At 35.2% G+C, this 15487-nt stretch overlaps 1 protein-coding gene across 12 annotated transcripts in view; it reads right to left on the reverse strand.

The window, feature by feature from the left end:
* Positions 1-15487, reverse strand: part of LOC141387190 (uncharacterized) — a 225527-nt gene that overhangs the window by 28016 nt on the left and 182024 nt on the right. Inside the window, exons 3-5 of one of the 12 annotated variants that reach the window (XM_073956500.1) lie at positions 4877-5258; positions 4641-4799; positions 3648-3761 (exon numbers count right to left, since the gene is read on the reverse strand). The exons of 6 other annotated variants lie outside the window; for them this stretch is intronic. In XM_073956500.1, coding sequence (XP_073812601.1) covers positions 4650-4799; positions 4877-5258 — 532 coding nt within the window. In that variant the 3' untranslated portion in view covers positions 3648-3761; positions 4641-4649. Of the gene's footprint in view, positions 1-1789; positions 2052-2115; positions 2498-3647; positions 4800-4876; positions 5259-6216; positions 6534-6599; positions 6982-14189; positions 14523-14583; positions 14963-15102; positions 15445-15487 lie in introns of those variants that run through there. 5 more of the 12 variants (XM_073956501.1, XM_073956498.1, XM_073956475.1 and 2 more) reach the window with 5 other exon arrangements.

Consider the following 15487-nt stretch of genomic DNA (forward strand, 5'->3'; position numbering starts at 1 on the left):
TATGTGGATGATTATATATATTGGCGTCAGGTAACTTCCCTGATGTTATTTGTGGAAGACTGAACTCCTATTAGACTGATCTTACCACTTCTTCCCACGCGAGGAATGTGCAAATATTCGCCATTAAATCTACGGCCATCTGTTCACCACATAGACTGCGGAGGGGAACCCTGATTTTAAATGTCATGGTCGATGTTAGAAGAATTTGGAAAACTATCTATCCCAAGATTGTAGGGGTGTCGCGCATGTCACAGCTACCTGCGACAAGCTGATATATAGGAACAAATTCCTTAAGCCGGCAGTAAAGATAAAAAACCTTGTTGACCACATATATCGCTATAGATCGGTCTGTGGTAAGCTATGCGGTACCAGTGTGGTCCACGAATATAGGTACAATGCGATGGCAAAATATTCTAACCTGTCAGAATACCAACAGGGTCCTCATGTCTTCAGTGAGGAGGTCCTCATGTCTTCATTGAACCATTTACATTCCAAGTCGGATATTCTTCCAGTACAACAACAACTCTCGATGCAGCACTTGCTCGGGTGTTACTGTGAGAGCCATTCAAATCATCATATGGTGGATATGACCCCCGCCATCCAGGCATGTCAGGAGCGATCTTCATGATTTAGAAAGATAGGTCCAATGTTACAAGAGAGAACCCCTATTTCTGCAAGCCTATCAATCAGGTTTGAACAACATTCACATAGATGCAGTTGCAGATGCCATAAACAACTATCGTATGAATGCGGTCCTCGGAGAACATCGCCTATCTATCGCAGCTGAGGAACGTCAGTTTCCACGACAAGCCAGAGTGGTTTTGGCTTAATTACGCTCGGGATGGTTTGAATTCCTATATGGCAAGTATCGATAACACCGTGCAAAAAATCTGCCCAACACGATACATTGTGCCTTTTCAACTGCCCTGCCAAAGCTACTCAACAATCTCATGCAGCTTTGGGATAATAATCCATCGAAGCAGCCACATTCCTAGAACTGTATATAGACCCAGGGCCATATTAGGTAGAAAAACGAACTTACAAACATACAATATGCTGGTACAACAACAACTTGAACAGCTGCCGAATAGTTTTAAACTTTTTTGTACCCACAGTCCTTTTTACGACAATACAATTTTTTTCGGTGGCAAGTCAATACTTCCTGAGATAATGTCTCCAAGAGTTCTAAGAAACGCTGGCGACATCAACAGAAATGAATGATGGGTAGCACGAAAACAAATTGAGTAACGGTTACTCTTTGAAATTTTGAAACTTTGTGCACGTTGTAAATTTTTTTCAAACTTACATCAGATTCCAAGAAGGTCTATATTGGATACCTTCATGAGTTACATCTCTCACGATAGGTCTAAATGTTCGCTTAAGTGCACTCGTTTACAGCGATATAATGTTTTTAGTGAGTAAGTTCATAATTTCTAATATAATTCTCTAAAAAATCTTACGATGACAAACTAAAATTCGCGATGACATTAGTCGAACACAATTTAAACATATAGGCTTAAGAGAAGATTGAGACATGTCTTTATATCCGACAGTTCTCGCAGTTCTTATTACAACAGTATTGGGTAAAACAACCCATATTGGGGTTGATTCTTTTCTGAGGATCTATTACTTTTTATTTGTTTTCTTTATTATTTTCAGTTTCCCGAAAGCAATTAAATCTCAGCAATTATTTTTATTAGAAAAAAATATTTCTTTTGTGATTTCTAAATTTTAAAAGAACAGACCAAACACATTAAATTAAGCAACTAATTACAAAACTTCATTATTCTTTGAATTCAATATTTTTATTTATAAAGAACAATTCAATTTAATTTAATTCCAATTCCATTCAATTCTTCGTTTTTGTTCCTCATCTTAAACTACACAAAATATTTCAGCATTCACTCATAGGAGCGTGGTTTCAATGACTCTCCATATTCCACGGGGTGTTCACGTCTACAGTGATTCCGACGATTCCATTTTGAATTAAAATTTCCATCACAAAAGGCACATTTGAAGAATTTCTCTCCGGTATGTATGGCCATATGTTCCTGAAAATAATGCATAAAAAAATCAAATTAATACAAATGCAAAGAAATAAAAAAATCCACTTACTTTCAGTTGTATGGGAAACTTAAAAGCCTTATCACACAATGAACATTTATGAATCTTTTCAGCAATGTGCCGAATTCGTATATGTTTCTTTTTACCTTGACGACTTGCCGATACAAAACCACATATCTCACAACGATGTTCACGATCGGTGTGTACATGCATATTTAGGATATGTACCCGTAAATTCGTATGCGTAGTATACCATTTGCCACAATAGCTACATTGTTCGGGAACTTTTTCGGGTTTCTTAATGTGTACCGTTTTCCGATGCTTATCCAGGCTGTTCATTGTGCGCAGCACTTTACCGCAAAAATCACAAACAAAATCATTGGAAGGTTTGTGATATTCTAGATGGACTTTTAAATATTTTTCGCTTGGATATCTGAAATTAAAATGAATTTGAAAATAGAGCAATCAATGTTGATGTAGGTAATTGTAAAGATAGCTACCACCTACATATGTATGTTAAAGGATACTATACACAAAATTCATCATTGAAATGGTGAACATCTCTTGTGTTTTACACAATTTAACTTGCTCGGATATTGAAATTGCAGCACCAAAACCAAAAGAATTGAGTATCGGTTACTCCTTGATATTTTGAAAATTTGTGCACGTCGTAAAATTTCTTCCAAACATACATCAGTAGAGCGATTCTGTAACTAGCTAATGAGAGAAATACCGACGACGATCAATAAATGCATATTTTTATTATAATTATAATTGACGGAATTTGTAGTAAAGCTATCGACCAAAATAAAGTTGTTGCTAAGCTCTACCGATACCGCAAGTGTTGTGAACTTTTTTTCATCTTTTCATTCACAATTTTGACTTTAAATTTTATTGATTAACGGCAAAAAAGTTATGAAATCCCGCTATAGTTTCCAAGATGGACTATTTTTCAAAACTTCTTCGATTAGCTCCCTCGCGAAAGTTCCAAATGTTCGCATATGTATAGTTTAACGGCTATTCGAGGATTGATTGGAAATGTTTACCTTACAACGAAATAATTTTTTTCGTTGACAAGTCCATGACTCCTGACGTAATCCACTAAAAAATCCTGCGGCGACAATCTACAATTCCCGATGACATTAGTCCAACATTTGTACATCATAATAATACTCTCACACGTAAATCACGTTCGAATATTGACTATATCGGTCTATTCCATCGGGTACTTCCCACAAAGAAGTTCAAAAATTTCGCTCAAAATATATCTTAAAAGGAGTCCACGTTTTAGGAGGGATTCACAACTTCTTCCTGTAACTCCATCACAAAAGTTCAAACATTTAGTCATAAGAAAAGTTGAGAACCCTGTCTCTGGGTAAATAAAAAATTTTACTTCCGATAGTTCTTGCAGTTCTTAATACAATATTATATTGGGGTAGCTTCCTTTCTTTATGTCATAGGCTGAGGGTCTTTTACTTTTTTACTTGTTTCCTTCGTTATTTTTAGATTCCCGAAAACAGAGGAATCTCAGCAAATTTTTGTATTAGAAAAAATATTATTTAATTAAATCAATTATTACAAAATTGCATTATTCTATAATTCAATAAGTTTTATTTATAACGAACAATTCAATTACATTTTCATTCTTCTTCTTTTTTTGTTCCTCATCTTAATCTTCAATTTATATCACGGTGCCCCTGGAACCAAATTTAAATGGAAGGTGCTTACACCTGGGAAGTTTTTGCGGATTCTGAAACTACAATGTTCATAGATGAGAAAAATCCAAGAACAAGAAAAAAAAGCGGTGGATGGATTTTTAAATAAATCGCAAGCAAAATTCACAATTTTAGGTATATTTTAGGTTTTCGCAATTTTGTTTGGAAACCTCAAGTCCTATCGAAATGGGGCTAAAGAAAATGTTGTAGCTGTGAAAATTCTCTAGAGAAGTGACCGTTATGATTTGTTCCAAGGTTTTACCATTTTTGAGATATATAGATGTTCAAGTCACAGTTTTAGGTTTTTTGTTAGAGTTTCACGATTTGCGATTTGAAAACGGTAAGTCTTATCGAAATGGGACTAGAGGGAATCTTTTAGCTGTGAAAATTCTCTACATGATTGGCTTTCGTAATTTTTTCTGGGTTGTTCCATTTTTGAGATATATAAGTTTAAGTTGGAAAATTGCAGTAATGGCATTGTTTTATAAAGAGGCCATACAGTCAATCCATTGTCCTAAGTTGAACTTCTATATCTCAATAACGGTGAAAACTACGAAGATATCATGAAAATCAATATTGTAGAAAATTTTCATAGCTACAATATTTTCTTTAGTCTCATTTCCATAGGGATTGCGGTTTCTAAGCAAAATCGTGAAAAATTAAAAAAAAACCTTAAAAATGTCAACTTGAATCGCGATTTATTTAAAAAGCGCTCCGGCGATTTTTTGTTTTTTTTTTTTTTTTTTGTTTTTAATTTTTCTCATCTATGAACATTGTAGTTTCAGAATACGCAAAAACTTCCCAGGTGTAAGCACTTTCCATTTAAATTTGGTTCAAGGGCACCGTGATATTTCACTTTACAAATAATATTCACTCATAGGAGCGTGGTTTCAATGACTCGGCATATTCCACGGGATGTTCCCGTTTATAATGATTCCGACGATTCCATCTTGAATTAAAAGTTACATCACAAAATTTACATTTGAAGAAATTCTCTCCGGTATGTACGGCCATATGTTCCTGAAAATAATGTAAAAAATCGAATTAATACAAATGGAAGAAAAAAAGAAATGGAAAAATTCCCCATGCTTACTTACTTTCAATTGTATGGGAACCTTAAAAGCCTTATCACACAATGAACATTTATGATTTTTTTCAGCGCGGTGCTGAAGTCGTATATGTTTCGTTTTGCCGTCACGAGTTGTCGATACAAAACCGCATATCTCACAACGATGTTCACGATCGCTGTGTCTATGCATATTTAGGACATGCACTAGTAAATTTCTATGTGAACCATACCATTTGCCACATTGGCTACATTGTTCGGGAACTTTTTGGGGTTTCTTAATGTGTACAACTTTTCTATGGTTATCCAGGCTGTTCATTGTGCGCAGCACTTTACCGCAAAAATCACAAACAAATTCATTGTTAGGTTTGTGATATTCTAGATGGGCTTTTAAATATCTTTCGCTTGGATATCTGAAAATGTAATGAATTTAAAAATGGAGCAATCAATGTTGATGAAGATAATTGTATAGATAGTTACCAGCTACATATATTAAAATAAACTATACACAAAATTCTTCATTGAAATGTTGAACATTTCTTGTTTTTGTACACAATTTAATTTGTTCGGATACAAAATTTGAAAAAATGTTTGAAATACTAAAATCATTAAAATATACCATTAGTACTGTGATTCTGTAACTCATTTTTCGAGTTACCGACAAAAATCGGTAAAATTAAAATGCTTACAATTTCGGTACTTAACGATTTTTTTTGTTAAGACAGCGACAAAAATGTAGCAGTAGTTAAGTCTTACCGATATCAAAATTTAATTTAAGTCTTACCGATATCAAATTAAAAATTTTCATTAATAATTTTGTGTTTTGTAACTCGAAAAATGAGTTAGAGAATTCCCCTACAGCCCTCCTATTCAGTAACTTTTTAACAAATTTACTCATGGTGTAAGAAAGAAGGTGATACAATAATAGCAACCTATGTCTTCATTTGCTGTCAAAACATATTTTTAATCAAAAATAAATAACAAATATTTCGCTTCTATAAAAAATATCTGTGTACAACATCTTTGTTTAAGCTTCGCGAATAATATTTTAACGTTTTCTTCTAAACGTTGTGGATATTTCGCGCAAAAAAAATTTGACAGCAAATGAAGACTACAACCTAACGTCAACTATTGGATCACCTTGTTAAATTCGCCTTGAATTTACTCATTGTTTATTTTAAAACAATTCCATTTGTTTATTTTGTAGTTGTTACAAAAACAAAATAAATTTTAACAACTTTACCGAATAGGCCTACAAGTTGGACTTTAAATAAATGTTTTGTTGTAGTAGCCTGAACTATTCTCTCATTAGGACCAAAGTAGTCTTTTACTAAATAGATAATGTTTTGTAGATTAAAAATTCTTAACAAGTTTTAAGACCCATTACTTTTTATTAAGCAAACAAAAAAAAAAACAGTAATTCAACATATTCATTCATTTTTCATTACATTTAAATAAATTCATTCATATTCAACAATGCCACTATTATCATCTTTTGCGGCAGCATCACCTTGAAGCATTTCAATATTCAAATGAAAGGGCATGATGGCTTTTTTGAAAGGATAATTACTATACTCCACGGGATGATGACGTTTCCAGTGATTTATACGATTCGATTTCGATTTAAATGTAGCCGTACACCATTCACATTTGTATAAATTCTCTCCGGTATGGGTGGCCATGTGTTCCTGTAAAACAATTAGAAAAAAAAAAATTAAATTAATTTTTTAAAAATATTCCAAGTTTCAACTTACTTTTAATGTTGTTGGTGTCTTAAACGCCTTCTCACACATTGTACATTTGTGCCGTTTTTCGGACTTATGCATAAAACGTATATGGCTCTTTCTAGCCTCACGACTTGCCGAAACAAATCCACATATTTCACAACGATGTTCACGATCCGTATGTATGTGCTTATTCAGAACGTGTAATTGTAGGTTGCTACGCGTGGTGTACCATTTGTGGCAGTAACTGCATTGTTCAGGACCCGTTTTGGGTTTCTTAAAATGAACGGCCTTTTTATGCTTTGACAGGCTGTTGCTGGTGCGCAACACTTTGCCACAAATATCACAGACGACCTCATACATTGGGTTGTGATATTGAAGATGGCTGTTTAAACGTTTCTTACTGGGATATCTGAAAATGTAATGAAATTTTGGAAAGAGTTGTTCTTAGCAGCTTTTGGTGACAATAGAAAAGTGAGCTATTTACATACATATTGTACTAAAGGATTGGAGAAAATGTTTGAATGTAAATAAAGCTCATCACCTTAGAAAACATTGCATTTGAAAAATGAAAAGTTCGAAGACATAGAAGCCACTCCACAGCCGATATGTCTGATGAGCTGCTACCAACAGCGAAAGCAGGTCACATAATGGCGGTTGTGTGTGTTCGAATCTTGGGCTTTCCTTTTTCACTTGCAAAAAATCATCGGTCATTAAGCTCGACTCCAACGAGAAATTAATGAAAGGGTTTCAGATCTAGAATTATAAAATACATATAAATTCCACTCGATCTTCCCCAAGGAAAAAATTTATAAGATCTATATGTGAAAAATGAAACGAATCGCTGTGCACACATTGATATAAGACAAGTCTCCATAGTCCATTAAGAAGTTTGTGTATATTTGAGGATCTAAAGGTAGAAACAGAATCAGCTCGTTGCTTGCTTTCCAAATATCAAATTATAAAGGAATGCCAGAGTCTCTTCGCAATTCCGACGGCGTTCCCCCATATAATTTGAAATTTGGAAAGCAAGCAACGAACTGATTATATTTCTATCTTAATACCTGAAGAGACGGACATTCTTCGACATAATAATATGCTTTAGCAAAAGCCATACGCTTTGACCCACGGAAAGAAAATAATAATATGCTTCTAGCACCTCAAGACACCACTGCAAAGGAAGACTGAAGTCCAAAAACATAGTAAGGTACTCAAAGCTATCTCGGTCATTATGTGGGATAGGAGCAAAGAGATACTTGTTGTCATCTAAAAAGTCAAAAGACAATCGACCTCACCAATCACTTTTATTGAAGGAGTTGCAATCAAATAATGTTGATCGCACCGCAAACATCGATATCGCTTCCTGAAACAACTCGTACAGCAACAGAACATGTTGATCATTCACTTACATAATTATGTCAGCAACCACGAAATAGTCCATCAGGATCCACCCCCATGACAAATTCGATCAAAAACACATAATTGTTGAGGTGACTGCCCTTGCCCAAGTCAATGCAGTGCATAGAACCGGCCGCCGTGGGATTGCGGGTAGAGAGGAACCGGAAACAGATAACTGCAAGAATACAGGAACGAACATATTTGCGTTGCTACATCAACAACAACGACAAATTCAGAAGGAGATTAAGCGATATAGTCAAAAGAACGGGATGTCATTTAATCGGACACCAGCCGATTGTAACTGGCTACATCGCTGATGCGTAATCTAAATCAAACAGTCCAAGAAGCTGAAAACGTGCACAAACCAAACCATATCTTTAACTATTCGCGTCAAGCGATCGCAGAAGTTGGACCGGAGTTTGACCACCGGACCTTGAACCATCTTCAAAGACCTCAAGATCTCACTCCAAATACAGGCCAACATCCAAAAGCGTAATAATGTATTTGAAGCCTCAAACACTATCTGTATTTAGGTCAAAGAGGTGATTTTTGGCTCCTATAGAGTCCGAAGCCGATCTATCGCCAATGGGCTTACTTTATTACTATTTTATTGGTGGCACTCAATGGAAAACGTTTCGACCGACTATCATTGATTGCTTTATTGAAATCTATTTTTACTCAGGATTTCAGCTTAACTGTCAACCTCCGGCGAACGAAGAACTCGAACTACCACTGATCGGGAGTACTAGAATTAGCACAGATTCGATGAAGCTGGTGAATAATGATGTATATAGGAGCCAGAATTGTCACGGGTGTTGAATATATCTGGGTCAAATTCAGAGGGGGGTTCACATGGCAGGGACGTACACAGGGTGTTGTTTTACTTTTTTTTATTTATTTTTATATCCTCAACTTTTAGGCTACGACCAAAATTTTGTCTGATCGAATGTTTGGACGTAATCCGTTTCAGACAATTTGGAGTAAATTTAGCCATGTTCGTCCGTCTGTCTGTCATACTGGTGCGCACGACAACTCTCGAACGAATCAATCGATTTTGTTCAAATGTTGGGTATCGCAATATTTTGTTCAAACTAAGTTCAAATTCGATGGGGGATGGACCATATCGGTCTACTCCTTCCGGTACCCCCCCCCCCCCCCACAAAAGTTAAAAAATTTCGCTAAAATGCTGCGCACGATAGCTCTCGAAGTCAGTAGCTGAATTGGTCACAACTTTACGTATGACAATATTACTTTTAGGCATAGATCATGTTCGAACATGGACTATATCGGTCTACACCTTTGGCTACCTCCCTCTCAAAATTTGGAAAAAGATAAATTTAAGAGCTAAAAGTCCATACTTTCTGAGATAATGGCCTTAAAACTCCAAGAAACCCTGACTGTACCAACTGAAATGGCAAATCCGCAAAATAACTCTAACAGAGGGTTTCTGATTGGTCCAATCTTTGCACATTGTATTATTTCATACAATCATGTATCAGGTTGGAATATGGACTATATCGGTCCTTTCCTTTGGGTACATTCCCCACAAAATTTGGGAAAAGTGCAGTTTGAGGACTCGTCTCGGATCTATTTGAAACTTTTTTTCAGGCGGTTGTCCTTGAGGCTAGGGATAGGTAAGTCGACTTTCGATTAATCGATTAGTCGAGTTTTTGCAGTTAAAAGTCTAAAAAATGTGGTAGACTTTTGGCTGGAGGGAAAATCGCATAATCGATTATCTTGTGATCGATTTTCGAGTTTGCCCATTGATTGCTGACTTGGCGGTTTTACATTTTCAAAAGAAGATGTCATTCAAATAAATTTATTTTTAATTTTAAATTATTTTAAATTATTGTTAGCATTTAAGAAATGTACATTGTATTTATTGTAGTATACCCAGCAAAATGTTCGATGCCAAAGATGACATTCAATCATGGGTGCAAGTGATCTAGCATGTCATCTTTTTAGCATCTTCATCGATGAATTTTATATGAGCGTGGACCCCAAAAGATGACGTTCTTTTTTGGATCCTACGCATGTCATTTTAACCAATGCGTTGACATGTCATTTCCACCAATGCTTTGGCATGTCATTTCCACCAATGATTTGACATGTCATTTTCACCAATGCTTTGACACATCATTTTCACCCATGCTTTGACATGTCATTTTAACCAATGCTTTGGCATGTCATTTTCACCAACCCCTTGGCATGAAATTTTCATGTGTTGTTTGGAAAATGGAAATGCTGTATTGAAATATGGTTTTCATGAAAAACAAAACTCTTTATTAATTCAAACGAATTCATGAAATAACTACAATTAATTTATCAGTTTAGTTTTTCAAAAGTTTACATCCAAAATTGCAATGTTATCACCACCGCTGCAACGCAAAAGATTACTTCCTCCGTTCTCCGCAACTGATATTCTTTCATCTTACAAAAGGTTTTTTTGAATTATCTTCCCATCGACATGGACTCCAAATGCTCTCCTTTAAGTATGTTTATTTCGTAAATTACTTTTATTTTATAATTTTGTTATTTTATAACAACATTTTGGTAATTTATACTCTTTTGTATAGTGACGGAAATATGTAGGGATCTACAACCCGGCTTGCTTTAGGGATCTCTAAGAACAAAATGTAACGAACGGGGAGGAGAGACTTTTTATGGAAAATACCATTTATGCTTAATTAATTTATTTTTAATTGTTTCTTTCCAAAAGTAGTTTCTTCTTTATTTTCAGATTCTTGTTCCTTTTCGTTTCGGACTTTTTTTCCAAATTGCAAGAAGCGAGATTTGATTGATTTCATTCTATGTCAGATTTAGAACAGACAAGGGAACTTTTAAAATAGCAATTTGTGCAGTCCGATTCTATTTTTAGCTCGATGGTTGGGACTTCATATAATACCAATTGTTTAGAAGTTTTAGTTGTTTGATATGCAGGAAATGTAAGACAACATCACGACGACAGTTCTTACAACTTTGGTCTGTTCCAGAAACTGCAAGAATCTACTTATTTTTACTACAATAACAATTTTTCCTTTATGTTATCGGAAAAAAATAGTAAAAATTAGTAGATTTTTGCAGTACTGGAACATACCAAAATGAAAATAAACAGGTGTGTAAATAAAAACACAAACATCATCTCTATTGGATCGATGGAATGGGTACAAATGCTGATGAAAAGATCGGATCTTTCACGACTTCCTTTGCATTGGTTCAAATCCTAATGAAAAGATCGGATCTTCCACGACTTCATTTGAACCAATGCAAAAGATGACATGAAATCACGTCATCGCAAAGAACCCCTTCCGTCAAATTTTGCTGGGTAGTTTTAGACCAAAATCGAAAAATCGATTATTGCTTTCCATTACCTATCCCTACTTGAGGCCCCTTCACTACGGTACAATTATTTTTGGTGGCAAGTTCATATTTCCTGAAATAATGGCCTAAAAGCATCAAGAAACACTGAGAGCAGTGCTCTCAGAGCACCAACTGAAATGGCAAATCCGAAAGATAACCCTTGATAACTTCTGATTGGTCTAAACTTTGCACATCGTATTATTTTATCAAGTCGTGTATCAGGCTGCTATATGGACCTTATCTGTCCACTCCTTCGTGTACTCCCCACACACAATTTGGGAAAAGTGCAGTTTGAAGACTCGTCTGGGATATTTTTTACAAACGATTGTTTTCACCTGCTTTAGTACAACGGTACAATTTTTTTCCGGAGTAAGTTTATATTTGCTGAGATAATGGTCCAAAAGCTCCAAAAAACCCTGCCATACTTTTTCAAACATTTCTTTCAAACTTTGTTTGCTTCTCTTTCGGTCAGATGCTGACGGTATATCTCCTTCGGCACCGCTGACCGATACTTTCTTAATTGTTTGTCCAAACTTAGTTTAAGTTCAAAGATAGTCCACTCCTTCCGGTACCTCCCCCACAAACGTTCAAAATTGTTCGCTAAAATAGTACCCACTCTAACTCTTGAAGGGAGTAACCAAATTGGTCATAACTGTGAAAATGGTAATATTACTTCCGGGTATAGATCTGTTTTGAAGATGGACTAAATCGCTATACCATCGCTGTACCTCCCACACAAAATTGGGGAAAAAAAGCTCGTCTCGGATAGTTTTCCAAATTTTTTTGTAACAAATTATTCTTGCTGGTCGGGCTACGACCAGGGTTTCGGAGTCGGAGTCGGAGTCTACGAGTCGGAGTCGAGCAATTTCGCTGGAGTCGGAGTCGGAGTCTGAGTCGAAAAAAATAACTCGACTCCGACTCCGGGCAAATTTTTTTCCACGTTATAGAAATATAACATCAAATTTGGAACAAGAATTTTTTTAAAAATCATTAATTATTTTAAAAGAAAGGTATAAAAAAATATATATGCAAATTACATATTATACTAAGTTAAAGGACAATTCCCAGGATATTTACTATCCTCTGAAGTGTAGTCTTTTCATCCCCTTTTGTTAATCCAATTGATTCGTTACATTTTTGAAAACAAAAGTAAAGTTCTATGACAATCGATATAAGATTGGACCTTTAACCTCTTTCGTCAGAAGTCTTACTGGTCTTCTCACAAAGGTCTATTTGTATTCTCATCTTTTTTTTTGAGAAGTCATCCTTGTCTTCTATTAAATACCGGATTAAATAACCGGAACTGTCCGCCAGGAACAGATATAGTTCATGTGTATCCGAGTTTTCTACACTATTAATTATATATTCGAAATTCAATGAAATACATAATCATAGAGTTTTCATGAGAAAGTACCCAATCGGGTAAAAGTGATAAAGGACAATGCAAACATGACAATGTCGATTTCTTGTCCTAGTGGACCGACGCTACATAAACTTTTCTTAGCAACATTTTTGTAGAATATCTTCATGCACGAAATCTGATCGTTTACTAATTTTTCAGTTCCAAAAAACATCCATCTGCCTACGTGCTGATTTCAATAAAATTGTCCACTCCACACCAAAGTTCAAAATGTGAGCGCTGAACTTTAGTTTAATGGGTGATCCCTATTTATAAATTTCAGAAAAAAGTAGAAAGTATAAATAGCATAGAATGTGTGGTCAGATTTTTAAGTCGATCGGAACAATAATGCCTCAGAATGAGCGTTGGATGGGAACAATAAACTGTGTTTTTCTCGAAATCGCCCACAAAAATATATGACAATTGGATTATTAGTTTTCGCACCGCAAAATGCTTTAATAAAAACAAGGTTTCGTAGACGGCTTCAATGCTTCGTATATTTTTCTCTTTCAAATGAAGAAAAAATCTGCCAAAAAAGATTACCTAGCTTTCTCAAAAAAAAAAAAAAAAAAAAAAAAAAAAAAAAAATCATGAAAAATGGCTTTATTGAGCTTTACAACTGGGGGTCTTCTTTTAAGGCTAAGCACACTAAAATGTTGGCTTACATCCATTTTGAAAATTGGTCGTGAATTGCTTATAGTTTTTTTATTACATGTAGTCCTTATTGCCCTTTCTAATAAATATGTAAGGAAAAACTAACACATTAGCCTATATAGGCCAAAATATAGGAAAAAGTTAAAAATTTGTGCACATTTTATTCATTTTTAATGGTATAAGAAGAATTCACTCTCGGAGTCGACCCGGAGTCGGAGCCGGAGTCGTGAAAAAAACCCCTCTGGAGTCGGAGTCGAGCCAAAAATACCTCGACTCCGAAACCCTGGCTACGACGACGCAACTTTGCCGAGGACATGTCCATACTTCCTGATATAATGACCCAAACACTACAAAAAAAAAGCATGCCGGCACAAACTTTACCCTCGAAGTGAGAAACCGATTTAGTCCAAACGTTGTATATCGTATCATTTCTTACAGACTAGGATTATGTCCGAATATTCACTATATCGGACCACTGTTTCGGGTACCTCCCACACAAAGTTTGGAAAGAGTGCAGTTTAAGGACTCATCTGGGATCGTTTTTAAATATTTGCCAACATTTTGTGTATGCGGCCTTAGTTACGACGATACACATTTTTTTCCGGGGCAAGTCCATACGTCCTGAGAATTGGCCCAGAAACTCAAAAAACCTCTATGGACGTCCGAAGTATTGTGTTTACTTCTTTCCTTTAGGTTCGATTTATCTCTGTCGGCACTTTTGTTACTTGTTTTTTTTTTTTTTAGTTTACACACACATCACAATACACTTACAACTAATTACACCACGGTGAATATATTTAAAACCATCATTACGCTTTAAAAATATGTGATATTAAAATTTATTTTATTGATATAATAATAATTGAAATAATTCATTTCATGTCCTTAAACAATACATGCATATCTGAACCATCTTCAATCACTTCATATTCATAGGCAACACCATCACTTTCAATAGCACAACTTTCATCAAGCATTTCTGTGTTAATAGGTTGGGGTTGGGAGCGTGGTTTAACGGATTTTGCATACTCCTCAGCATGATGACGTTTACAATGATTTATACGATTAGATTTTGATTTAAATGTTGTTGGACACCATTGACAATTATATAAATCCACTCCGGTATGTGTGGCCATATGCTCCTACAAGCATAAACAAGGTAGGCATTAACAAAGGAAATAATAAAAAATAAATAACACCTACTTTCAATAATGTTGGCACCTTAAAAGCCTTATTACACAATCCACATTTATGCCTCTTTTCAGCAGTGTGCTTAAAGCGAATATGTTTCTTTTTGGCCTCACGTGTTGTGGACACAAATCCGCATATCTCACAGCGATGTTCTTCATTAGCGTGAACATGCATATTAAGGACATGCAATTGTAGATTGCTACGAGTCGTATACCATTTGCCGCAATAGCTGCATTGTTCGGGAACTTTTGGTTTTTTAATGTGCACAGCATTTTTATGCTTTTTCAAAGTGTCAGCACTGCGCACAGTTTTACCACAAATATCACAGACAACTAAATTGGATGGGCTGTGATATTTAATGTGCTTGGCCATAAGTCTTCGACAAGAAAATCTGAAATTGTAATGAATTTTGGAAATTCGAATGTTAACATAAAAATGAAAAGGGTGGTAATGCGTGTCTGGTGTTCAAAACTTCAGAAAATATCTTTCCGAATAGGTATTAATACTAAAGAAATGGTGTTTAACAATAGCTTTTTTAAATTAAATTCATTTTATTTCATTTTAATTTTATTATCCACTTCATTTTAACACAATATATCAGTTATAATCTGAATTCTCCTCCTCCTCCTCCTCTGCAATCAGTTCATATTCATAAATAACATCATCCTCATCCTCCTCCTCTTTAAGAAAATGTTCCTCAACTATTTCAACGGCATTTATAGGTTGGGGAACGGAGCGTGGTTTAACCGATTTTTTATACTCCTCCGGATGATTACGTTTACAGTGATTTATACGATTCGATTTAGATTTGAATGTTGCAGTACACCATTCACATTTATACAAATCAACACCGGTATGGGTGGCCATATGCTCCTGTAAATAAAGATAAAAATTAATAAAATAAATAGCTCCAAAA

The sequence above is a fragment of the Musca autumnalis genome, unplaced genomic scaffold (genome assembly GCF_047663935.1).
Source record: "Musca autumnalis isolate F117 unplaced genomic scaffold, ASM4766393v1 scaffold_5, whole genome shotgun sequence".
In the NCBI taxonomy this organism is placed as follows: Eukaryota; Metazoa; Arthropoda; class Insecta; order Diptera; family Muscidae; genus Musca; species Musca autumnalis.